At 44.9% G+C, this 27,500-nt stretch overlaps 1 protein-coding gene across 1 annotated transcript in view; it reads right to left on the reverse strand.

The window, feature by feature from the left end:
• LOC137654601 (myb-like protein X) overlaps positions 1-27,500 on the reverse strand; it is a 174,832-nt gene that overhangs the window by 61,021 nt on the left and 86,311 nt on the right. The window contains exon 5 of the mRNA XM_068388379.1: positions 24,423-24,507. Coding sequence (XP_068244480.1) covers positions 24,423-24,507 — 85 coding nt within the window. The remainder of the gene's footprint in view (positions 1-24,422; positions 24,508-27,500) is intronic.

Consider the following 27,500-nt stretch of genomic DNA (forward strand, 5'->3'; position numbering starts at 1 on the left):
CAACAAGCAACTCCAAGGGTTTAGCATTAGTGGAGTAGTCATGGTATGAAGCCATAATGTCCTCCTTGATCAGTTCCTTCAAGAGCACAAAGCCCCAGTCCATTTCTGCAGTACATTTCAGTTTTTTAGTCACTTGAGATTTACGTTCTCCAGTCTTTGCAAATAACCGTTTGGCTATCTGTGAGCACATGGGGATAAACTTCCGTTGGAAGTTTACCCGTCCCAGAAATCCCCGTAGCTCACGGACAGTGGTAGGTTTAGGGAAGTCCTCCACTTTTTTAATATATTCTGGCAGCTTACACACACCAGAACGTCCAACCAGGTGACTAAGATACTTGACCTATGTTTTGAACCCAAGAACACTTACCGAGTTTCATCTTGAGTTCGTGCTTCTGGAGAGTAGCCAAAACTCATTCTACCAGTTTCAGGTGTTCCTCGAAAGAAGACCTAAGGATCAAAATGTCATCAATGTAGACAACCACCTTGGCTTTCGGGAACTCTTGGAGAATACTCTGCATTTCTCTCGGGAACACTGCAGGTGCATTTTTCGGTCCAAACAATAGGCATCTGAACTGCCAGTTTGCAAAGGAGATAGAGAAAGCCGTGCATTCTTTACTGTCCTCTGCCAACGGTAACTGGTAGAATCCACGAACCAGGTCAAGGGTTGTAAAGTATTTGACTCCTTCAAACCCAAATACGTAGTCTGCCATGTTCGGCATCGGGAACCTATCAAAGAAAGTCACCTTACTCAGTCTAAGGTAGTCCATACACAACAGTATACAGTTGTCCATTTTTGGACTGGAATAATGGGTGAAGACCAAGGAGAGATGCTGGGCTCAATAATACCCAGTTCATGTAACTCCTTGCACTGTTCTTCGATAGCGTCAGTGACTGGTTTTATAAATCGTCAAACCCTCTGATAAATAGGTGTCTCGTCAAACAGGTGGATGCGTATTGGTGTGCTTGAATACTCTCCCACATCATCATCACCAGTACTGATGACCAGATGATGATGTCGAAGCATCTAACTGAATTGGTCCTTCTGAAAAGTCCACATTGTCAGAGATAGACATATTGCCTATCTCTGCCAATACGCTCAGTTCAAGCATCAGGTCGCACTCCTGTGGTATCAGAAAGGATAGAGGAGCATCCACCATTGCCATGGAGAACACCTTCTCCAAGAGATCATCCTTCTTGATCTTGATTAACACCGAGGCTTCTCCATCTTTCAGTTCTAGGATGCCAGGGATCGCTGTAGCTTTTCTTGAGAGACCGGGGATTATGATGTCGTCATCCTAATACATTTCCGGCCAACAGTTGGTCGTACAAGCAGGGCACCTAAAAGAGGAGTCAAGTCCCTCAGAAAAGCCTACAGTAAGAGGAACAAGTACGGGCTAAATACTGGCAATCCTTATTGAATCGGCTGCATAGACTACAAGTGCCTAAAGCACTTGCTGACAACAAGCTTCACGTATCGGGACATAATACTCGCAAAGAAGCTCTTGAGGAGTACTTCTAACGCTCAGCGGATTTCGGGCTCCGTCAACCATCACCCCATTTGCTCTTAAGAACTGGTAACCAAGCACTACATGCTCAGCCATAGTCCCTGAAGGCACTACATGAGACACACTCGAGGTGAATGTCATTCCATGCAGTATAGGGGTCAACAGTACAGTACCTAAGGTATTAGGTCCTGTTTGCCCTCAACCCTTCAGACCAATGGTGTCAGGTACCATCTGCAGCTGGTAATCCTGCACTACACTCAATGAAAACAGGTTGACCTCAGCTTTGGAGTCAATGAGGGCATCTAATGCTCCCGATGGAAACTCTGACATGGTCACTGGGACAACCATGAGGGTACAGGAGCCATCTGCGCCAGGTTAACCCTACGAAGGGTTTCAATAAAGCCTCAGTTCCTACTTCCTCCCTGAAGGAGTCAGTTGGAGAAGCTTTGGACAGTGTCGAGGGCAGGTTATTACTGGCCAATCCTGAAAGAGTTATTGGATGCACAATGACCTTTTCAGGTTGAGGGGTAACCTTGGAAATCGAGATTTTTGAGGCTGCCAACGGACTACTAGGAGCAAGTTTCCTAGCACTCTCACCCTCCTTCAATGTAGCCCCATCTTCTACACCAAAGGTCTGGTGTTTAACGCCCCATGATACTCCTCGGTTCTTGATGACTTCCTGGACTTCTTCTTCTTCTCAACAATCTGAGAAAAAGCACTGGACTCGCTCCCACATCGGCTCTCCCTGCTGCTGGTCAAACCAGAGTAGGACGACGAAGTTGGAATGACGTTCACTGGTACTGCCCTCCACCTAGAAGGCGTCTGAACGGAGGTGATCTCCCACCCAGGGCTGCGGGCAGTAGCTGTCTTCTGGAAAGGTGTTCTGTGCATCAGGTTTAGGCGTCTGCAACACTCATCTACCATGTGCCCTGGTTTCTTGCACAAAGTACATTAGCTCCTCTGGAACTGAGGAGACCTATCCAGAGTGTGAGATGGTGGCAAGTGCACTTCCACAACTGTAGGCTTGGGGACATGTTAAGGAGGAGTGCGTGGATACACTCGGTTGGGTGCAGGGGAACGAACGGTTGAGGGCAGCCATGGCAACCCTGTCGGCATACGAGCTGTGCCAAATCCTCTGCCTTCTGGCTTTGCTGATGGGATGCATTGTCAAGAACAGGTGTAGGACATCCTGCCAAGTGGCCTGACGGACAACGTAGACATTGATATTGGCCAGAGACTGCTCCAGCCAACTCGCAGCTTTGCCTGGAGCCATTCTGAGGAGCTTTAGCCTCAGCTCTCTCCAGTCCAAGCTACGCCGAGGATATGCCGACCTGTACAGGGAGGCAAACCGAACAGCATAAATCTTCACCAGCTCGCCCTCTCCACAGGTGGCACTGCTAAAACGGGCCTTCCTCCCTGCATCACGCCTCTCTCGGGTTTCTCGGCACCAGTCAAGGAGGTATTCCTTCATGTCGGGGTATAAGATCTCAGGACCCACTAATGCCAAGAAAGCCTCATTGATTTTCCCCTTTAGGAACATTCCTAGCTCAGCGGTCCACCGGCCAGAGCTTCCTGCGGTATACCTACTGGCGCAGTAGGCCTCAAAATCCCTCAGGAATTGGGTAAAACTCTGGCCGGATTCTAGCTGGAAGATCTCAGGCTTAGGGCTCTTCCTGGAGTCGAGGGCCTTGAGCAGATCAGACAGACGGTGGTCTGACTGGAGGGAACGGACATGTTTGGTGGAGACAGTGTCGGCTGAACTGACGCTGGAGCTGTCCCCAGAAGTCATACTACCAGAATCTTCGCTATATAACTCCTGGGACAAGGTCAATGTTTCGGGTATGGCTGAGCTGGTGGTGTCCTTGGCCTGGAGTCTGCGCTATGGGATGGCCCCTGTCTTGGCATGAACTGCCTTAGCAGTAGATACTGGAGCTTTTTCTGGCCTACTGCCTTCGGCCGGGTTAACCAGGAACAGCTCCCCTAGTCCACTGGCTGAAGTCTCTGGCAGACTAAAGGGGTTAGTTGCTGGAATAAGCGAGGAGGTCAGAGGTCCTCTCCAAGCAGGAGACTCCCAGAAGCCAGGTACAGGTGGGAATACCGGTGAGAACCCTGGAGGGGCTGGAAACCTCCAATCACCGGCCCCTCTCCAGTTACAGGAATGGCCAGACCATTGGCGTTTGGCCAAGCCGGGAACGTAGAAAGAGCACTGGTGGTCACAGTGGTCATAACCCCAGTGGCAACGTGGCATGATAGCGACGACTCAACGCTCTTCAGCGCCGCCACCTGAAGTGTCAGGGACTTCACCTGAGTTGACAGGTCACTGAAAATTGAAATGAGGCTCTCTACATCCAGACTAAGGCTCCTCTTAGCCTTTCAACCCTTGGTCAATGGCGATGCCATATCTAAAGATCGGTGTTTCTCGGGTCTGGGCACCAAAATTATGTACAGTAGTGGTTTGCAAACTTTGGCCAGATGTAGCATGCAGACTCCATAGTCTCCGTATGCCGACCACACTCCAACGTTCAATACACAAAATGATAAAACAGTGGAATACCCAGAAATCTGGGCAAAAGGTAAACAGTCAAGAGAACTGAGCACTGGGCACCACCCTCGCTTCTTTATACTAGGCAAGGGGACCCAGCTAGAACCTCAAATTTCCCTATTATCTTCTCTTGCCTCGAGCTTGCTGAATAAATAGGTAGTGAAAATCAATAAAAATAATAAATAGCTCTATCTTTTTTAGGTAAGATCTCTTCAAGCTTAAGTAAACTTTAAGAACATTAGGAGAAAGGGAAAAACTTTCTAGGCTGGTAACAGGGCATGGTGTAAAAAAAATATACCAAAATAGGCTTATCAACAAAAAAAAATTATTAAAAAAATTAAGAACAAAAACAAAGATAAATAGGCCTACACTACATCAATGAGGAAATTTCTATGGCAAGAAAAAAAAACAAGTACTGTATCCCTTTACACTTAAGCATCACAATAACAAGCATTGTACAATCCAACATCAGAATAGTTGGGTCAGTATGAGGTGAAGTGCTGACAGCCCTGCTACTAGTGCTCGGTCTTGTACTGGAACGCCACAGTTGGTTGGGAGGAAGGCTACCACCCTCACAGTATTCCCAAGAAGTGTTTGCTTCTTTAACCCTTAAAGATTATTCTAAAAATGGCTAGCAAAAAATGGGCTAAACAGCTGAATTGCAAGCCAGTAGATGACAGAATAACAGACTGTTTTAGTAGGGGACCGTCTTTGTGTATAATTCTCAGGCCACTAGACAATGATGAAATGAGAAGTATACATGTTCTCTGTTGGTCTTACTCCCCTGAGGTCTTCATTTTTCTTTGTGATCTCTGCCTCTTGCTACGTTATTACCCTTGAAGTGGAAATGTGCAGCAGAGCGTTATCAATGTACAACAGAACTGAGAGTAGGCTCGGAGGAAAAAGTTGACAGTTAAGATTTATGTTCGAAGTGCAGCTACAATTCTTAATTTCTTTGGCCTGTGAGAGTTGTTAGGTGGTTTTTGGACAAGACTATATATCTGGAAAGACTTATATGGGATATGGATTGTGTGACATGTTTGTGAAAAAGTTGTTGTCCAGTCTGCGATTCTTTTCTGTCTACAGTATTGTAATTTATAAATGTTCTACTACATAAATTTTTTTTTTTTTTCAGTGATATGCAGTTCTATAATTTTCATTGACTATTTTAATTGTAGACATATATTCAGGTATTATTTATATTTTTGTCGATTTACCAATTGGTAGAAGAATACAGTAAAAGTTCCCTTTTTTCATTTCAAAATACAGTAGATAATTTTCTCATGATTTTCATTTATTCTTCTCATAATTTCACCATGACCCTCATTTTTTTTTTTAATTCAATGAACTGAAAAAAACTGACCTGAAGTACACATTGCTTGTTGGGTCTCACTACCCATAACCAAAACAAGGAGTGGTGCCCATTTATCACAGTCTCCCTGGGCCAGTTCATTCGTTAGTTGTGATCAGAGTCGTTAGCCTGATAATAAGTCTGCACACTACACCAAGTGACAGCCTGCTAACCAAAACATAAGTGGTGCCCAGGTACGGGAAGTTCAAACCTTTACATGATATGGCATCGTCGTCTACTAAAGGTCATACGTACACCAAGAGTAAACTTAAGCAGGATATCGAGAGCCTCAGGTCACTTGAAGGTGAATTAATTGCTGAGGCTAAATCCCTGAAACTTCAGTTAGCAACACAGACGTCCATCGAGTTGTCGCCATCTTGTCCTCTGGCCACTAAGGTCACGACAACTGTTAACGCTCAAGCACTCCCAATGACTGGAGATGGTCAGCCGACTGGCAGACTCCAGGCCCCTCCAGGGTTCATGACTCCACCTCCACCTGAAGCAAGTTTCTGAGAGTCTCCTGTATTTTATGAACCTCTTGCCTCTACACCTCCAGCTACTAACTCCTTTAGCAAGCTTGAGACCCATATCAGTGGAGTAAGGAAACAGTTCCTGGTTAACCAGACTCAGCACAGCAGACAAGTGGTCCCTGCAGCTGCAGCTGATTCGGATGCTGCCAAGACAGGGACCATCCTCAAGCAGAGACCCAAGGACAAGGTCAAGAGGAGACCAGACTCACTGGTACACCCAGTAACACAGGAGTTGTCTAAAAAAGATCCTGGTAGTGATTCCTCTGGTGATCACTCCAGCTCTACTCTAGCATCACCACAGCTGACAGTACCTCCTCTGAGGAAACCAGGATCTCCAACCTAATCAAAGCCATCAACTCGTGGAGGAGCCCCAAGCCTGAGGCCTTCCAGTTGGAAACTGGCTACAGCTTCTCCCATTTCCTAATAGATTCTGAGGCATACTGCATCAGCAGATATGCTAAGGAAAACTCCAACCAGTGGATCGCTGACCTGAGGTGGTTACCTCCTGAGGAGGGTACCCGGATACCACACTTGCACACACATCTGTGTTCTATCGTCACTTTTGCTTGCAGGCAGGATTTACAGGAAGATAGGTAATGGCAGGCCAATGTGTATAAAGAGCTACAGGTTTGTATGGTTAGGAAAAATACAAATTACTTCATAATTTGTCAATATTCTGACACCAAAATACAAACCTTACGCTCTTTATTAGGGACGACTTGGCCTTTAGATGGGTGGAAATCTGAATCAACTCACTGGATTTTGAAACGGGGTTTTCCCATACTTGCTACGCGCGTAACAAGGAGAAACCCTGACACCTCAACACATTCAATGCAAAGCACAGTTAGCGGCCTGACCGACCTGTGTGATACTAGCAGTGTGACTAGTCTAGGTAAAAATTCTCAGAAACAGGAATCTTTGAATCAACCATAGATGTTACTCAATCCCACCTTGCCAGGGGGTATGGGGAAGCATCAAGTATACATATCTCATACCAGGTTACAAAAGGGAAATGGTTTTACCTGCAGACAGCAGAGGCCAGCTTGCAGAATACTGTAAGTGCTGTTCCCTAAAAGAAGGGAAGATGAAAGAAAGAAAGACCCATTCATTCTTATCATTTCTCCCAGATTTAATCCCAAGTAAACTCTGCCTTCTACATCTGCAACTTGTCTATCGAGGAGCCTGAGGTGTTTAAACCATTTATTGTGTAGCCACCACAGGGCCAATGGAGAAGATCTACATGTTCCTGGGGTCACCTCTTGCAGGAAGTGGGAGTTAAAGGTCATTTGATGCTTCCACACAACCACTTTTAGGAACTGCCTCAAAGAGTATTTCTTCTGAAATGCTAGGGACATACTCATGCCCCTTACCCCATGAGCTCTAGGTCTCCTCAGCTGAGGAGAAAGATCAGGATTCAATGCTTAGTCTATGACCTTGAGAATCCATGCAGAGAATGTGTTCTTGGTGATCCTTCTCTTGACCTTCCCCGAGCTGATGAAGAGTGCTGCCACTCGGGGGTGAGCTCCTATAGTTCTCTAGAGGTAGCACCTCAAGCTCCTCCCCGGAAAACTAGCGTTTGATATGGATAATTAGTAATGCTATGAAGACTCCCAATCGGAAAGGGTCTGGAGACACACCTAGGAATGAAGTAGAGTATTACCTCTCCCCATCACTTTGAATGGAGACGACAGAGGAAAGACCATGGAGTTTGCCGACTCTCTTGGCCAGATGAAGAGCTGATGCTTGATGGCCTGGATCACATGGGGGTACCCTTCAGGGACCGAAGGATGTGAACCATGCTCCACGGAGGAGGACTAACTTCTGAATGAAGACAGGTAGACTCGAAACTCTGCATGGGGAGAGACAATACCAATGAAGAGGAAATGTTAACTGCTTTCAGCCTAAAGGCAAAGCTCAAGGCCAAGCGGTAGTCTTTCACCGCCGAGACCAAGTGGGGTTTTCCTCCTGAAGGTATCCAAGGAACTCTGCAATTGCTAGAAAGTGGTACTGAGAGGAAAGGTACCCCATTCACGACACCAATCACAGAAGGCAGTCCACTTAGCCTGGTAAATAGCAGCTGAAGATTTTCGGAGGTATCTGGAACATCCTATTTGCAACTGGCTTCAATAAGCCTCTCTGGGTAAGGAGATGCTGGATAGTCTCCAGACATGAAGACATAGGGATCCTACGGCTTTGTGGAAGATGTTCACGTGTGATTGTCTGAGTAAATTGTGTCGTGGAGGGAGTTCTCTCAGGACTTTGGTAAGCAGCTGAAGAAGGTCTAGGTGTCATTCCGCATGATGCCATGGCTGAGCTATGAGGGTCATTGCTGGGTTTAGGGATGATCTTGCCTTATTGAGCAACCTTCTCATCAGGCAGAAAAGGGGGAAAGGCGTAAACGTCTATGTTGTCCCACCATTGCTGGAATGCATCCTCCTACAGGGCCTGGGGATCCGGGACTGGTGAACAGTAGAGCAGGAGCCCGTTGTTCAGGGATGTAATGAACAGGTCCACGGTCAAGGAACCCCACAGAGTCAGGACTTTGTTGGCTACTGGATGACTCAAAGACCACTAGGAGGCGACTATCTGAATCGCTCTACTAATATGTCCATGCGTACATTCCTTTCGTCCGAAATGAAGCGAGCTGATAGGGATACCGAGTTGTCTTCTGCCCATCTTAGCATTCTCATTGCTAGAAGCCAAAGGTGCTGTAAAAAGGTACCTCCTTGTTTGTTCTACGTAAGCAACTACAGTGGTGTTGTCACTCGTCAATACCACTGTGTGATCCGCCAGGAACTGATGAAACTGCTGTAGAGCTAGGAAGGCTGCCCTCACCTCTAGGAGATTTATGTGATGGTACCTTTCGGACTCTAACTGGAGCCAGGAGGCTATGTGGTGCAGCATGTGGGGCCTCCTTCTTTTGTACATCTGGAAGAAGCATCAATTCTAGGGAAGGGACAAGGAGGTCAACCCCTCGGTGGAGATTCTCATCTGTCATCCACCATCTCGTGTCCGTCTTCTCCTCGGGTTCCATAGGGACCAGAGTATCAAGAGATTCCTCGTGCTGAACCACCTGGATTTTGGCTGCCAATGAAGAGATTGGATTCATAGAAGTCCATTGCAGATTAGATGAACCAGAGTCAATAGGTGACCAATGAGACGTAACCACTGCAGGTTTGGAGCGCATCTCGTTGAAGGAAGCGACTTGGCATCTTCTTCCACCTATGGATCCCGTCGTCTAAGGGAAGCCCTTTTGCAAGCTGATGTCGATTATCATGCCCAGGAATACCCATCTGCAATAAGGAAGCAGAGATTACTTCTTGAAATTTATCACAATCCTCAGATGGCGGCAAATTCTAGGAGTTAATCTCGGTATTGGAAATGGGAAGCCACCAAGTCTGGTAGGATCAGTCAGTTGTCCTGGAGTCTTAGGCGACGGATGCTGATCCTGTAGGCCCAGGCTGACACTAGGATAAAAACTCTTGTGAAAATCTGAGGTGCTGTCATAAAACAGAAGCATAGCACCCTGAACTGGTATTGCCTGTATGATCCTTAGATACTTCTTTGATGACGAATGTACTGGTATCTGGGAGTATGTGTCCTAGGGGTCCAGCGTGCACAAGAAGTCCTGTGATCTTACTGGTTGTATGACCGTGTCTACTGTCTCCATGCTGAACAGAGTTTGTTGAACAAACTTGTTCAGGGAGGAGAGGTTAAATACTGGAGACTTCTACAGGAAATTTGACTGCAGAAGCTCAGAGATTCTTTGATGAAAAACTTTGTCATGCAATGATGACTCAACGCCCGAGTCCAGATGTCTGTATAGATGTCGGATTCGCAAAGATTATAGAGACCTCGCCATTGCACCTCAACCGGTGGATGAGATGTGAAGATGTGCACGCTCTTTGTAGCCGAGCTGCAGATTCTCTGCCGCTGTAGTTGATCTCGGTCACTCGGAGAGGTTTGCGATCGACTTGTGTTCAAGTAAGCCCTTGCTTGGGTCACCTATTCACAAGCCGGTTATCCGTGTAAGTCGATCCCCAATACTTACGCGGGGTTTGGCGAGGGGTCCAATGCGATCCATTAAAAGAATTTGCTACAGGGACTGAAGGAGTACTGTTGGTTGGACGAGACCTGTTGGTTAAATAAAAGGGTGAGTACTCCAAACTCAAAGGAGGGGATCACAACCACTACGGAGTAAACCTAACTCGTGGACGAGAAAGGTGTTACCCCTATAAAAGACATTCGGCCAATGCTTTGAACTTCAAATTCCTACCGGTGGCTGGGCGAACTTAGGTTGAGGGAGTGTGTCATTGCCACAGCGCTGATGAACAAGACCAAGAACAAGTTGTGGGTTGGCAAAAATATAGCTTTCCCAGAGGAGAATCCTGAGGTTGGAGGTTTAAAGTCACTTGCACAAGTCCAGAGGGAGCCTAGGCCAACAGTGACGGGTTGTATGAGGAGAGCATTTCTTGAATCTATGTTTGCTATAGTCTGTAAATGTAAGCCTGAACTAATTCAATCCCCTAGAAAATTTGGGGGTGAAAAGGAATAACCCTGAGGGGTTATGTCTTATGAGAGCAAGGAGGAGATGTCAAGGAATCGGAACCTGAAACAGTAAAGGGATCCGACGAGCTCTCTAACTCATAGAGAGAAGTTGGGGAAAAAAATCCCGAGATTAATTTCCCTTGGGTCCTGTTCTAAATCACAGGGGAAGGTAGCAAGAGCAAGTGATAGGAAGACTAGTATTATGGTAACCACTGTGTAGAACTACTGTATGTTCTACCTGCCTGGTGAGGTCTGGCGTATGGGTGAGAGCGCATGTGCAATTGACATAGATCTTGTCATCCTATGAAGATGTTGACTTGTAAGGTAACCATATACCAAAACAAGTGACCAAAAGGGATAGAGACAGGGAGCAGAGGAGGCGATCTAGTCGCTAACACACACGGCATATTAGCCCACAAGTAGTACTGTACTAGTAGTAGTTGTAATAGTAGTGGTAGAGGTCCAATGAAATGTTCATGAGGGACAAACGTTTGTGAACGCTGACGAGAATCGTTGAGCCGATAAAGAAGTTTGCTTATACGCATCCACAGGCCCTTTAAACATTTGCATGACATCTTCAGGCGTGTTGAGAACCGAAGCTCATGTGAAGAAGTTCTAATTTCACTGGGAATTCGATCCAATGAACTTGTGTCAAAACAACAAGTTCCAGGGGACGAGTGAGGTATTAAGCACCAAGGCCAAAACGTGTGCTGTACTTCTCCCATCGCTGGTGAGAGCTGGGTTAGGTTCCAAGAAGGGAGTGTGTGATAAACCCCCTCATCTGTATGTAGATGTAGGTTGAAGTTCTGTGTGCTGCAGCCATCAAGAGGGCACTGAAGTAGCGCACACGTGTACTATCGCAGAAGTGAGAGCTAGCTCTGATGAGGTAGTGCTAGGGTGTGTCGTCTAGATGAGGAGATTCATTCAGGGACTCAAAAAGCATTTGTTGGAGCAATAGCGCTAGAGCTCTATTGTGTATGACGAGTAGAGAAGGAGAGTCTCACTACGAAGAGTAGTGCGCTTCCTTGCAGTGAGGATCCCCGCCAGAGAATATCTCCATCGAACACCAGCCCAAAAATCAAGGCAACGAGGCTTATTGCTGGCTGTTGGCGATTCTACCAGCAAGTGGGAAGTGCCGTTCGTCAAAGGCAGAGGGCCACTTTATCTTGGAAGGGAAAGTCGCGAGCTGGGATGCACTGTGACACTGAATAGTGGTAGCTATTCTAGGAGTTGTTATGGACATTGATGTTGGAAACTCGGTCGCGTGCTGGAGACTAGTCACAAGCAGGAACCTGGTCACGAGCTGGTCTGTATTGCCGTTCATTAGTCCTTAAGTGCAGAAGAGAACAGAAAGGCGACCCCAATATAAGAATCGCCGGGTGCTGGAAGAGGTTGCTGGAAATCCAGGAACCTGAAACTATCTGACGGGCGATTGCAAGCTTTCGGCAATCATACAGTAAGATGACAGGCGATCACGAGCTGACGGCGATCGTGGGCTGACAGGAGATCGTGGGCTGACAGGCGATAGTGGGCTGACAGACGATTGTGAGCTAACGGGCGATCAAGGAAAATCACGAGCTAACGGGAGATCACAAGCTGATGGGTGATCACGTAGATGCAGTAGGACTCGGCGAGGCAAGGAGACAGGGCGAGATGCGTTTACTAGATGAAATGAGTCAGCTCGGTGACACGAGTCTGCTAGGCGAGACAAGACTTCTGGGAAAGATGATCTGCTTAGCGAGACGAGTCAGCTGGGCGACACAAGTCAACTGGGCAAGACGAGTCTGCTGGGCGAGACGTATCAGCTGGGCGACACGAGTCTGCTAGGCGAGACTAATCATCTGGGCGACACTAGTCATCTGGGTGAGACGAGACAGCTAGGAAAAGTAACATCATTTTCATGCTCTGACAGACCACACTCTCAGGGATTAGGAAATGGCATGGACGAGTCCATAACCCTCTCTTAATTCCGTGTGGTGAAGACTTCTCCGGTTAGGACTGAACCCGCATACAGGAAAGGTGTCTACCACGAGTAGCAAGAAGCTTCAGACTTTGCTCTTCCTTTGCCAGCTGAGCAAGCTCAGAAGGGAGAGCGCAGTCATCAGCATGATGATCAGGAACTGCCGCAGGCACAGGCAACGAATGCAGTGATGGGGCAGGAGCAGCAACTTCCACAGGAACAGGAACGTGCTTCGGACTTTGCACTCCCTCAGCTGGCTGCCATTGCAGAACGAGGGAGTGCATTGTTGTTAGCTCTGAAGAAAAACCACTCGGGAGAAAACCTAACCCACCAACGGGAAAGAAGTCCCCTGAGATTTGCAGAAACATGCTTTCGACTTTGCAATCATTACGATGGCTGCATTACCCAAACGATGGAGTGCGGACTCGCTAGCACTGAAAAAAACCCCTAGGAAGAAAAACCTAACCCACAAACGGGAAACGTGTCCCCCTAAAAGCAAAGGGACATTCTTCAGACTTTGTACTACCTTCGCCGGCTTCCATCGCAGAACGAGGGAGTGCGGTATCGTCAGCGAAGCGAAGAAAGACCGTGGTCGAGCTCTCATTCGGCCGCAAGTGGCCTTCCTCCGACAAACTTTCAGGATGCAAGCAACATCTACTTCAATATGGTGAAAGAGCATCCACACAGAGAAAGACTCTCATGCGGAGGAGAACCAGACCGCAGCATTAGGGGAAGCAGGCGAGGCCTCCAGCCTAAGGGTTGTCAGGTGTCAAAGGGAAGAGATAGTAAGAAAGGGTTCTCCACCCTTGAGGAATCCTCGGCACTACGCCGCCTCCGAACAGCAACACTCGTTCGTGCGAAAAATAAACTAATAAAAAACAAAACTAAAAGAACAAATTAGTCAAAGGCCAGTCAAAAAAGGTTGAGCGGTGGAGAGAGACAAATGTTAACTCCCCACCAAGCCAAAAGTAAAAGTGACAATACAACACAGGTGTGTATATATGTCAGCAGGATAGCCGGATAACCCCGTACCCCCCCTAACTAGCGGTGGGGTAGTTACACCTCGCTAAAAGTCTCATGGTTAGTTTCAGCTTTGCCGAAAGTATAATCCCTAATAAAAAGTGTAAGGTTCGTATTCTGGTGTCGGAACAACTAGCTTTATTGTCCTACAAAATTAAAACACTTATGGAGGTTTTTTCTAATAAAGGTAACTGATTGCTTAGCTCCTAGGGTGTTTATTATATTTGCAAGTTTGCAAGAAGTTCATTTTGCATTTGTTGGAGAATTAGTAACATTACTCCACTGGCCCAACTTAACAGTTTGCCTCTGCTTAAACCAGATGTTTCAGTAATCCACTCTCCAACGGGAAAAGTAACCCTTTTGGCTGATGAGAAATGAGAAAATCAATCTTCCTCATTCCCTTTTTCCTGAAGCCTTGATGCTTATGAAGGTGCAGACCCAAAGGGTATTTTTCCTTGGTTTTTATAAAGTCAGTTGATTTCTTAGCCCCTAAGTTGTCTGTTAATTTTGCAAGTTTGCGAGTTGTTGTTCATTTTGTACTTGCAGCATTGGTACTGTAACTCCACCAGGTAAATGTTTTTTTTGGTATTGCCCAATTACCCTAACTCCCATACAGTATGATCTAAGGATTTTGAATGTCTTTTGGCAAAATGTGTAAATCAGTATGCTGAGAATAATCATGTTTCCAAGTTTACAATTTAGCTTATGCAAAGGGCTTGATTGTGACTCCTCTGTCCTGGCCACCCATGCAAGTCTCCTTTCCACCTAATAATCCTTTTCCGTCCACATTCTTTTCCCCGAATTTTCATTAGTCCTCTGTCGTATATATGTTTTTCCCGACTCGCACTTAAATTCTTTCTCCCTTTTATTATCAGCTCTCTTATAATTAGCTAATACTATTCACTATCGCTATTTCTACTATTTAAGCTTTTGCCTAAGGATATTTTATGCCCTTTTCTTCTGCCTTTAACTGAATTCCTTTTTTTATTCTCATTCCCCTTACCTCTGACTTCCACAAGACTTTTTGCTATAAAACTGTCTCTCTTACTACGCAATTTTTCATTTTCGTGCACCTAAGGAGCAACCTTACCGTGCCCCTTCTCGCCCTTTCACGTTCAGATCGTAGTATATTCAAGAGCAACTGATTGATCCCACGTTGTGTTGTATTCCTAACGTAAATAGCCCTGGTCTTTTTCAAGTTTCTTTTGTATAATTTGTTACTTTCTCATTTTATCTTTTTTGACCTCCTTTTTATCCCTCTTGCCTTCATGCAAGAGCCCGTGTCTTGCTATGGGCAGGGAAATCTTAAACAAACGAAATGAACAAAGCTGATTGTGATCAAGAAATTTTTATGATTGGCCTTGATTCAAGTACTGCTTTTGACTGTGCTAAATAAAGCTTTGTTTTCAAACTTAAACAGGTGGGAGTACGTGGGTCTTTTCTTAGCATCATAATTCAATTTCTAAGTATAATTCAATTTCTAAGTATAATTCAATTTCTAAGTAATATAGTAGATTGTGTAGAGTGGTGGATGAGCACCACAGGGACTGAAACGTTTTTCAACGCATCCTGTTTGTATAATATCTGGTGTTCATCAGTTAAGTATTCTTGGACCATTGCTTTTCATACTATAATTGCATATGTGGTTTGGCCAGTAAAACAATCTCATTGCCTATGCATATGATACTGCAGTTGCTGAATCCCTCAATAGAGATCTAGATAAAATGCAATGCATGGTACAAATTATAAGAGATAAGGTTTAATCCTAACAAAACTCAAAGTATGATTTTAAGTAGGTCAAGAACAGTGGCTCCTCAACATGCAGATCTTTGCATTGACAATGTCTCTCTAACTACATACAACTTATTAAAATTATAGTTGTGATTCTTGTTGGCAAATTTACTATTGAAAAACACAATCAGTCAGTTTCTTCAATTGCACAAAAATTAGGCTTACTGAGAAAGTCTTCAAGATTTTTTGTGATCGATCTATACTGAGGAAACTTTTTAACTCTTTAGTTCTAACACTTATTTTATAGCATTTTCCTCCTGACTGGTCTTCAACTGCTAATGCTCTTAATTTGTTGGACAAAAACTTGTCTATTAAATACCTTATTCCTGATCTAGATATTAATCTCTGGCACCATCGTTCAGTTAGTTTATTGTAGATGTTGCATGATATTTTTTGTAATTCCGACCATCATTTGCTTTCAGATCTTCCAAGACAGTACCATCCTGTTTGTAGTACTAGTTATGCAGAAGTTTCTACCAGTCTTGCCTTTTCTACCATAAGGATCAATACCACACAGTATTCTAGAATTTTATCCCAGCTACAATCAGATATTGGAATAATTTTGCTTGGTGGTTAAATTGGTGGAACTTCAGAAGTTCAACCTTGTTGCAAATGCTTTTCATTTGAATAGGTTGACAAAGTCTCATTTCATAGTTTATATATGACTGATCTATTTAATGTTTTAACTAATCTCAATATATTTTACAATTCTTTTTATCACGTCTTGTATACAATTATTTTCTACCTCTCTATTTGCTTTCCACGCTGGACAGCTTTTCCAGTTGGAACACTTAGGATTGTAGCATTCTGCCTTTCTAACTATAATTATATAAAAAACTGACATCAACTTCTCAAAAAAGGGTGCAAACTCTTTTCTGCTTATCTTATATACAGAATGCTTGTGAATATTGCTGGTAGTTATAGGCATATTGGACACTAAAATTCCAAATGTTACTGGTTCACCAATACACACAAGATTAAAATTGGAACTCGAAACTCCCTGCTTAATCTAAGCAAAGAAGTAGCGAGAGTCATACTAACAGCCACAGTCATATTAGACAATTTGATGATACAACCCCACACTCTACAGTCAAACACAATAGTCTTAGAAACAGATACTGTACATAATCAGAATGGGCTACTAGCCTTTCCTATTTTGAGAATACAATACTTCAAGGGTTCCTAGTTTCATTAAAAAGCATTAGTGCTCTTCAACTGAAAATTAAAGACGTAAAAAAAATCCTGTAGCCCAGCATTTACATGCTGCTAAACAATTTTTTCTAAATCATCTAACCAAACGGATTGCACTTCCTTGAAATGCTCTTCGATAATTTCACATTCATATGAAACTAACTCAGGAAATTCATCCTGAACTGTAGGAAACACAAAGACAGCAGGGGCCAAGGGAACAAGGAAAACCTAACTACCAAATGTTATTCATCTAGCCGATTCATTAAAATATGTTATTTTTATTAATAAAATAAATTTTTGAATATACTTACCCGGTGATTATATAAGCTGCAGCTCTGCTGCCCGACAGAAAAACTCTACGTTCAAAATACGCCAGCGATCGCTATGCAGGTAGGGGGTGTACATCAACAGCGCCATCTGTCGAGCAGGTACTCAGTACTCAATATAAACACAGAACTCAATTTTCTCCTCGGTCCACTGGGTCTCTATTGGGGAGGAAGGGAGGGTCCTTTAATATATAATCACCGGGTAAGTATATTCAAAAATTTATTTTATTAATAAAAATAACATTTTTCAATATTAAACTTAGCCGGTGATTATATAAGCTGATTCACACCCAGGGGGGTGGGTAGAGACCAGCATTAATTGTTTACATTATTATGAGCTAAGTATTTTGTATTTCATTTTAGCAGTTATTCAAAATAACAAACATAAAATAAATAAGTACCTGGTAAGGAAGTCGACTTGAACAATTACTCTGCCTTTTTTAAGTACGTCTTCCTTACTGAGCCTCGCGATCCTCTTAGGATGCTGAGCGACTCCTAGGAGCTGAAGTATCAAGGGTTGCAACCCATACTAAAGGACCTCATCAAAACCTCTAATCTAGGCGCTTCTCAAGAAAAGAATTTGACCACCCGCCAAATCAACCAGGATGCGAAAGGCTTCTTAGCCTTCCGGACAACCCAAAAAACAACAATAAAAAACATTTCAAGAGAAAGATAAAAAAAGGTTATGGAATTAGGGGAATGTAGTGGTTGAGCCCTCACCCACTACTGCACTCGCTGCTACGAATGGTCCCAGGGTGTAGCAGTTCTCGTAAAGAGACTGGACATCTTTAAGATAAAAAGACGCGAACACTGACTTGCTTCTCCAATAGGTTGCGTCCATTATACTCTGCAGAGATCTATTTTGTTTAAAGGCCACTGAAGTTGCGACAGCTCTAACTTCATGTGTCCTTACCTTCAGCAAAGCATGGTCTTCCTCATTCAGATGGGAATGAGCTTCTCGTATCAACAGTCTGATATAATAGGAAACTGCATTCTTTGACATAGGTAAAGAAGGTTTCTTAATAGCACACCATAAAGCTTCTGACTGTCCTCGTAAAGGTTTAGTTCGTCTTAAATAGAACTTAAGAGCTCTAACAGGGCATAAGACTCTTTCTAGTTCATTTCCAACCAAATTTGAAAGGCTTGGAATATCGAACGATTTCGGCCAAGGACGAGAAGGTAGCTCGTTTTTGGCTAGAAAACCAAGCTGTAAAGAACATGTAGCCGTTTCAGATGAAAATCCGATGTTCCTGCTGAAGGCGTGTATCTCACTGACTCTTTTAGCTGTTGCTAAGCAAACGAGGAAAAGTCTTTTTAAAGTGAGATCTTTAAAGGAGGCTGATTGTAGTGGCTCGAACCTTTCTGACATAAGGAATCTTAGTACCACATCTAAATTCCAACCCGGTGTAGCCAAACGACGCTCCTTCGAGGTCTCAAAAGACTTAAGGAGGTCCTGTAGATCTTTGTTGTTAGAAAGATCTAAGCCTCTGTGACGGAAGACTGCTGCCAACATGCTTCTGTAACCTTTGATCGTGGGAGCTGAAAGATTCTTTCCTTCCTCAGGTATAATAGGAAGTCAGCTATTTGGGTTACAGAGGTACTGGTTGAGGATACTGATACCGACTTGCACCAGTTTCGGAAGACTTCCCACTTCGACTGGTAGACTCTAAGAGTGGATGTCCTCCTTGCTCTAGCAATCGCCCTGGCTGCCTCCTTCGAAAAGCCTCTAGCTCTCGAGAGTCTTTCGATAGTCTGAAGGCAGTCAGACGAAGAGCGTGGAGGCCTGGGTGTACCTTCTTTACGTGTGGCTGACGTAGAAGGTCCACTCTTAGAGGATTGATTGATTGATTGATTTAAAGTTTTCAGGCATCCTGACATCTGAGGTCATTGACGCCGGTAACATTTAATTTATGTATACAAAAATAAAAGAAAAAATAAAATAAAAAATAAAAGAGTATTCAATTAAAATCATAAAAATTGAATGTCATAAAAGTTAAATATTTTTCAGAAGACCTGCTTCTGAAATAAATCTAAAAAGGCCACTTGCATGGTAGGACACATCATTTCCAAGAATCTTGGCAAGGATGAACCTGCCACCCTCACCTCGAGCCTCAAACAAATATCTATTCCGCAAGTTGTTATAATTGGAGCATTCGGTCAGCAAATGCCTTACTGTTAGAGGTACTACACAGTCGTCACAATACGGTTGCTGTTGGCCCTTCAGCAGAAACTCGTGTGTCAACCGAGTGTGACCAATACGGAGACGACAAAGAGCCGTCTCCCATTTTCGGGGCATCATATTATACCTCCAAGGAGATATGTCATTTGTTATCTCTCGCATTTTATTGCCATCTTGACTATCCCATTGCTGTTGCCATTTATTGCAAACCAATTTCTTGATGTCAGGTAATAAATCATCACAGGGAATGGGATACCTTCTTGGCAGCAACTCTGATGCAGCCTCCTTAGCCAGTGAATCTGCCTTCTCATTCCCAGACACACCTACATGTGCTGGAACCCAACAAAATTGAACTGTTATACCTCTCCGTCCAATAATGAAAAGCCATTCTAAAATCTTTAAAACTAGAGGGTTATTAGAATTAAAAACTTCCATAGCTTGAAGGACACTCCTTGCATCACTAAAAATTGTAAAATTACCCTCCTTCTCCAACGCTATTTTCTCAATAGCGGTTAATATGCCATACAGTTCGGCAGTAAATATGGAAGCGGTCAGAGGAAGTGCACCTCTACAATTAAAACCATTACTATGTACTCCAAATCCAACGCCAGCATCAGATTTGGAGCCATCAGTATAGATAAAAGTTGATCCTCTATGTAGAGTTCTGGGAACGTCCACAAGCCATTGAAGTACCTCGGTGAACCATTCTCTCGCGGGCCAGAGGGGAGCAACTAACGTCAACCTTGTCCCTTCGTGAGAGGCGAACTTCTGCAGTACCTTGTTGACAATCTTGAACGGGGGGAATGCATAAAGGTCTAGATGGGACCAATCCAGTAGAAAGGCATCTATATGAACTGCTGCTGGGTCCGGGATTGGCGAGCAATAAATTGGGAGCCTCTTGGTCATCGAGGTTGCAAAGAGATCTATGGTAGGTTGGCCCCATGTGGCCCATAGTCTCTTGCACACATCCTTGTGTAGGGTCCATTCTGTTGGGATGATTTGACCCTTCCGACTGAGGCAATCCGCCATGACATTCATGTTGCCTTGAATGAACCTCGTTACTAGAGAAAGGTTTAGATCTCTTGACCAGGTGAGGAGGTCCCTTGCGATCTCGTACAACGTCATAGAATGGGTCTCTCCTTGAATGGAGATGTACGCCAAGGCCGTGGTGTTGTCTGAGTTCACCTCCACCACCACCTTGCCTAGAAGGAGGGACTTGAAGCTTTTCAAGGCCAGATGAACTGCCAGTAGCTCCTTGCAGTTGATATGTAACGTTCTTTGATTCGAGTTCCAAGTTCCCGAGCATTCCCGACCGTCTAATGTCGCACCCCAGCCCGTGTCCGATGCGTCCGAGAAGAGAACGTGGTTGGGGGTCTGAACAGCCAGGGGCAGACCCTCTCTGAGGTTGATGTTGTCCTTCCACCAAGTCAGTGATGACTTCATCTTCTCGGAAATGGGGATCGAGACCGCTTCTAGCGTCTTGTCCTTTTTCCAGTGAACAGCTAGGTGAAATTGAAGGGGACGGAGGTGCAGTCTCCCTAACGAAATGAACTGTTCCAGGGATGAAAGCGTCCCTATCAGACTCATCCACTGTCTGACTGAACATCGGTCCTTCTTTAGCATGTTCTGGATGCATCCTTGGGCTTGACTTGTTCTGGGGGCCGACGGAAAAGCCCGAAAAGCTTGACTGTGAATCTCCATCCCTAAGTACACTATAGTTTGGGATGGGACCAGTTGGGACTTTTCCATATTGACCAGGAGACCCAATTCCTTGGTCAGATCTAGAGTCCACTTTAGATTCTCCAGACAGCGACGACTGGAAGAAGCTCTTAGAAGCCAGTCGTCCAAATAGAGGGAGGCTCTGATGTCCGCTAAATGCAGGAATTTGGCAATATTCCTCATCAGTTTCGTAAAGACAAGAGGAGCCATGCTTAGGCCAAAGCACAGGGCTTGAAATTGGTAGACAACCTTTTCGTAAACGAACCTCAGAAAAGGTTGGGAATCTGGGTGGATGGGGACGTGAAAGTAAGCGTCCCTTAGGTCTAAAGAGACCATCCAGTCTTCCTTCCTGACCGCTGCTAGAACAGACTTTGTGGTCTCCATGGCGAACGTCTGCTTTGTGACAAAGACATTCAGCGCACTGACGTCTAGCACCGGCCTCCACCCTCCTGTCTTCTTTACCACTAAGAAGAGACGGTTGTAGAAGCCCGGGGATTGATGGTCCCGGACTTTGACTACCGCTCCCTTTTCTAGTAAGAGAGACACCTCTTGCTTCAAAGCTAGTCTCTTGTCCTCCTCTCTGTACCTGGGAGAGAGATCGATGGGAGACGTTGCTAGAGGGGGTTTGCGTACAAACGGGATCTTGTACCCTTCTCTGAGCAACTTCACAGATTGTGCATCTGCGCCCCTTTTCTCCCAGGTCTGCCAGAAGTTCTTGAGTCTGGCTCCCACTGCTGTCTGAAGAAGGTGGCAGTCAGACTCTGCCCTTAAAGGACTTGGTACCTTTCTTCTTCCCACGTCTCCCTTCGGCACGAGCACCTCCTCTGCTGGAGGCTCTGCCACGAAAGGGCGGAATGAATCTGGACGCTGGAGTGTCCATCCTGGGTCTAGACAAGGTAGGCAAAGGGGTGGCTTTGCGGGCAGAGGACGCAACCAGGTCATGCGTGTCTTTTTGAATCAAGGAGGCAGCAATCTCCTTTATCAACTCCTCTGGGAAAAGGCACTTTGAGAGAGGAGCAAACATAAGTTCCGATCTCTGACACGGTGTTACTCCAGCTGACAAGAAGGAGCAAAGGTTTTCCCGTTTCTTGAGGACCCCGGAAACGAACGAAGCCGCAAGCTCACTGGAACCGTCCCGTATGGCCTTGTCCATGCAGGACATAATGAGCATGGAAGTTTCCTTGTCAGAAGGGGAGATCTTCCTGCTCAACGCTCCCAAACACCAATCCAAAAAGTTAAAAACCTCGAAGGCTCTGAACACTCCTTTCAACAGATGGTCTAAGTCTGAAGGAGACCAACAAATCTTAGAGCGTCTCATGGCTAGCCTGCGGGGAGAGTCTACTAGACTTGAGAAGTCGCCCTGGGCAGAGGCAGGAACTCCCAAGCCGAGAACTTCTCCCGTGGCATACCAGACGCTCGATCTGGAAGAGAGTCTTGCAGGGGGAAACGTGAATGCTGTCTTCCCAAGGTTCTTTTTGGACTGCATCCATTCTCCCAACACTCGTAAAGCTCTCTTAGACGAGCGGGCGAGGACGAGCTTCGTAAAGGCAGGCGCGGATGACTGCGTGCCTAAAGCGAACTCAGATGGAGGAGAGCGTGGGGCCGCAGAAACAAACTGATCAGGAAACATCTCCCTGAACAGTGCAAGAACTTTCCTAAAGTCCAAGGAGGGTTGCGTGGTCTTGGGTTCGTCGATGTCCGTATGCGGGTCGTCAATGTGTGCAGCGTCGTCATCATCAGAGAGTCCATCATCTGAAAACTGAGGAGGAAGCGGCAAAGGAGTAGGAATCGGCTGGTCAGCTGAGTCCGGCAGCACGGGTGCATGCGTGACTGAACCGGACGCAACGTCATGGAACTGTTGCCCAGTCTGTGAACTGGCAACAACCATAGCAGCGCGGGGGCGCAAAGCGTCTACTCCAGACTGTCTAGTCTGCTGTGGGCGAGTAGTGGTAACCACACTGGGTTGCGGAGGTTGACGCACCGCGTCAAAACAAAACAACTTAGGTTGTTGTTGTAACTCGCGAACGTCAACGGAAGGTTCCGTGCGTCGCTGAACGTCAACATGCGGCTGGCAGGGTACACTGGAACGCATGGGTGGCGGGACTCTCACAGCTGGAGTGCGGGAGAAGGTAGCCTCAGCGTCCACTGGACGCACAACCGTGGGTGGTTGTAGGCTAGCGGTTGGTGCAGCGTCAACCTTCTCCGCACGAAAGTCCTGCATCAATGACGTTAACTGTGTCTGCATGGTCTGCAGCAAAGACCACTTAGGGTCTACAGTAGCAGGTGCGGCAACAGACGGTGTTACTGCCTGATGCGGTACCGCTTTGCCTCTCTTAGGAGGTGTGCAGTCATCGGAAGACTGCAGCGAGTCCGAACTGACCCAGTGGCTACAACTGGGCCGTTGGACTTGCGCGGAAGGGACCGACTTGCGCTTAAGAGGCCGCGAGACCTTGGTCCATGGTTTCTTTCGAGAAACCTCTTCCGCAGACGAGGAATAAATGGGCTCTCTCGTCTTCGTGTGGGTGGGGCGATCTTGGTTAGATACGTCCGAAACCACGGAGGGAACGTCTGTTCGCTGATTAAAGCCTCTCGAACCCTTTGGTCGTACGACATTGCTTCTCCCTGGGCTTGGGAGCTTGCAAGAGGTCCCGGACTGGGAGGACGACAGGCACGAACAGACGAACCCTCAAGCGCAACACTATCTACAACACTTTCCACAACACTACCACTCACTTTGTCACTACCCACTGCACTCTTACACTTCAACTCCTTGACGTCTGCCATGAGTTGGTTACGGTCACTCGCCAATGACTCGACTCTCTCACCCAGAGCCTGGATGGCACGCATCATATCTGCCATCGAAGGTTGTTGAGTGCTAGAAGGGGGATCAGGAGCAACCACTACAGGGGAAGGAATAGGTTGAGGGGCATGAGGAGAGGAAAAATCAACGGAGCGAGATGAACTTCTCCTGACTCTATCTCTCTCTAGCCTACGTGTGTATTTCTGGAATTCGATGAAATCGAATTCCGAAAGCCCAACGCATTCCTCACATCGATCTTCCAATTGACAGGTCTTATCCCGACAATTGGAACAAACGGTGTGAGGATCGATAGAGGCCTTCGGAAGACGCCTTGAACAGTCCCTAGCATTACATTTCCTGAATTTAGGGACTTGAGAAGGGTCAGCCATCTTGAATTAGTCAAAGGGGAATTCAAAATCTATCCAAAGTCGTCAACAAATAATCCAAAATCAATAAAAGAATGCAAGGATGTATTGAAGATAACGTCTGCAAAGCGAAAGCTCAAAACTAGAAATGTGTACTTCACCAAAATATGTGAAAACCAATCCAGTAAGCAACAGCGAATTTAGTAGGTCTTGCCGGTGGCACGACAGAGAGAAAATTGAGTTCTGTGTTTACATTGAGTACTGAGTACCTGCTCGACAGATGGCGCTGTTGATGTACACCCCCTACCTGCATAGCGATCGCTGGCGTATTTTGAACGTAGAGTTTTTCTGTCGGGCAGCAGAGCTGCAGCTTATATAATCACCGGGTAAGTATATTGAAAAATATGGGATTGGTATCATTTCCATTCAGCAGCCTTCTCTTTCAACAGGGCATCTATCACATTCAATCAGTAGTTTTCTATAATTAGGTCAAAATTTTAACTTCAATTAAGGAATAGGAATGAATCCTAGGTAAGATTCATCAAAAGAATAAATTTTTGTGAATTTCATTTCAACTTCTGACATTCAAACTCACCATTCATTGTGCAAATAATCCGCTTCTTACTCATTCCACGTAGTTCATGAAGACACAAATTTTTCAACTCAATAAGTGGTATACTCTGTAGGAGAAAATAAAAGAAAATATAAATACTAGCAATCAATCTCTAAATAATAATTGACATAACTGATCTTTCTCTTCCATGAAATTGACTAATTTTTAAAAAATCTAACCATTAAAATCTGATATGAAAAACACAATGTATATTTAAATTTAAAGTACCATGGTAATTTCAGCCACATGCAGGCAAACTTGCAATACAATTCATATTGTAAACACTCATATGGATTGAAATATTTTAATATTCCATCAACACAACTTTTAAATTAAAATTTTTCAATTGAACGAAAATAAAATAATAACAATCAAATATTAAAATTGAGAGAGAGAGAGAGAGAGAGAGAGAGAGAGAGAGAGAGAGAGAGAGAGAGAGAGAGAGAGAGAGAGAGAGAGAGAGAGAGAGAGAGAGAGAGAGAGAGAGAGAGAGAGAGAGAGAGAGAGAGAGAGAGAGAGAGAGAGAGAGAGAGAGAGAGAGAGAGAGAGAGAGAGAGAGAGAGAGAGAGAGAGAGAGAGGAGAGAGAGAGAGAGAGAGAGAGAGAGAGAGAGAGAGAGAGAGAGAGAGAGAGAGAGAGGAGAGAGAGAGAGAGAGAGAGAGGAGAGAGGAGAGAGAGAGAGAAATATCTTTTCATATCTTATAAGTGATATGAAAACTAAATTTTTATCAAGTATTCTATATCATCAAATAATTACTTAAACATGACAAATTTCAAAGTAATTTCTATTTTCTAAAATTATGCAAACCTGAGATACTCCTTGTAACGAGGGTTTGTATTCATGTCCAAACAATTACTGTATGGAAGAGCCTCTTTTCCTTTTTATTGGTGAAATCTTTATGTATGGGTTTGGCACCAAATATTTTGTGGGTGTTAGCAATATACTGTAGTGTGTATTTGTTTGTTTTTTCAATACTACTCCACTAATATTATTATTGTTATAGTGGATAGTATCTTGTTATTACAACACAAGTATAAATATAAGAGGCAGGGAAAGAAGAATGTGGCATTGAATATCGATCTCCTTAGCGAGAGTTGGCAGAAACCCAAAATTGTGATTGTGAATATTTCAGATCTCAATTAGTGAATAACCAAAACTCCAAATCTAGAATCTGCAGAAATCGAGGGTTCGCTCTACTGTACTATGCAATAAATAAGAGCTTAAATTACATTTTTACAAATTCCAATGATCCAACATCAAAAGGACAAATTCGGAGGTAATTTGAATTTTCTATAATGATACAAACCTTAGCTATTTAGCGGGGTATACTTTTGGCGAAAGCTGAAAGGACGACCATTAAAATTTACCTAGGGTTAACAACCCATCCCGCTAGTTAGCAACGGGTAAGGGGACTAGCTTGCTACCCCTCCCACTTACACACCTGTGATTGAGCTAACTTTGCTTGTAGGTAGGACTTCAAGGGGGACAGGGTTGACCGGCAAGTATGTATAAATAACTAAGGTTTGTATCCTCAGTAAAATACAAATTACCTCCGAACTTGTCATTTGTTCTGTAATTGGAATACAAACCAACGCTATTCACATGGGAGACTCAGCCATTCTGAGGGTGGATGTCCCTGACAATCTGGCTTTTTGGCCTTACCTGGAGTACTCTTTATTGTGCAGGGTTTAGAGCGACAATAAGGATACCCTAACATCTCGCTAAACCTGCTAAGCATGGTCTGCAGCCTACGCAAGCTGTGTGTAATGAGAAACTAGCAATGTGACTGTCAAGGTAAAAGTTATTCTGAGACTTGCAGGGAATAATCAGGGAGACCGAGACATTCCTAATACCACCTCGTCAGGGTATGGGGATGCAACAGTATTGGGACAATACTAGGATACACAAGGGAGCAATGGTTTACCTGCAGAGGTTTGAGGTCAGCTTGTGCAGAGGACCCAGGATGCTGATTTTCCCAAGAGAGGGGAGGATGAAGAAAGATAAAGAGCCAGACCTTCCTTTCATTCACTCAGACTAAAACCCAGGTAATTAATCAGTGCTCTCAACCTTCTGCTACTTGTCCAATAATGAGCTTGAGGTATTAAACCAGCTATTGTCCATCCACCAAAGGACTGATAAAAAACGTATCAAGGTTTATGTGTGTCACTCCTTGCAGGTAGTGGGCGGTGAATGTAGTTTGGTGTTTCCACACGCCCACTTGCAATACCTGCGTCACAGAGTAGTTCTTCTTAGCCAGAGATGGGGTTGAATCTGGGATCCAAAACCTAGAATCTGAGTTTAGGCAACAAGGTCAGGGCCGAAGCTGAAGCTTACCTCTACCCATCCTCTTGAATGGGCGATGTCAAACAAAAGACCATGAAGTTGGCTAACTCGTTTGGCTGACGCTAAGGCGAGCAGGAAAACCATTTTCTAGGTTAGAAGGTAAACTTTTGCCTGTCGTAATGGTTCGTACAGGGATCCTTCTAGGAACCAAAGAACTTGAACAATGTGCCATGGGGGAGGTGTCACTTCTGACTGAGGACAGGTAAGTTCACAACTACGTATGAGGATGGAAGTTCTAAAGATGAGGAAAAGCCCACTCCTTTCAGTTTAAAGGCGAGACTCAAGGTTGAGCGAGACCCTTTAAACGTTGAAGCCGAAAGATGCATTTCCTCCCTCAGTACATGAGAAATTCTGCTATCACTGGAATAGTGGTATTGAATGGATTGAGACCTCTTTGGCAGCACCAACCACATAAGACATTCCACTTTGCCTGGTAGAATAAAGTTAATAACTTTCCTAGCTATCCAGGCATACCCTTCGCGACTTGTTGCGAAAAAGCTCTCTAAGAGAGGAGATATTGGATAGTCTCCAGGCATGAAGAAACTGCCTTGTGGAAAAGTTGACATGTGATTGTGTGAGTAGATAGTGTCGTGGAAGAAGTTCCCTTATGGGCTCCATCAGGAGCAGCAAAAGGTCAGGGAACCATTCGCGTGATGCCATAGCAGAGCTATGAGGGTCAATGAAAGATTGACCAATGTTCAGGTCATATTGAGTAAT

The sequence above is a fragment of the Palaemon carinicauda genome, chromosome 15 (genome assembly GCF_036898095.1).
Source record: "Palaemon carinicauda isolate YSFRI2023 chromosome 15, ASM3689809v2, whole genome shotgun sequence".
Classification (NCBI taxonomy): Eukaryota; Metazoa; Arthropoda; class Malacostraca; order Decapoda; family Palaemonidae; genus Palaemon; species Palaemon carinicauda.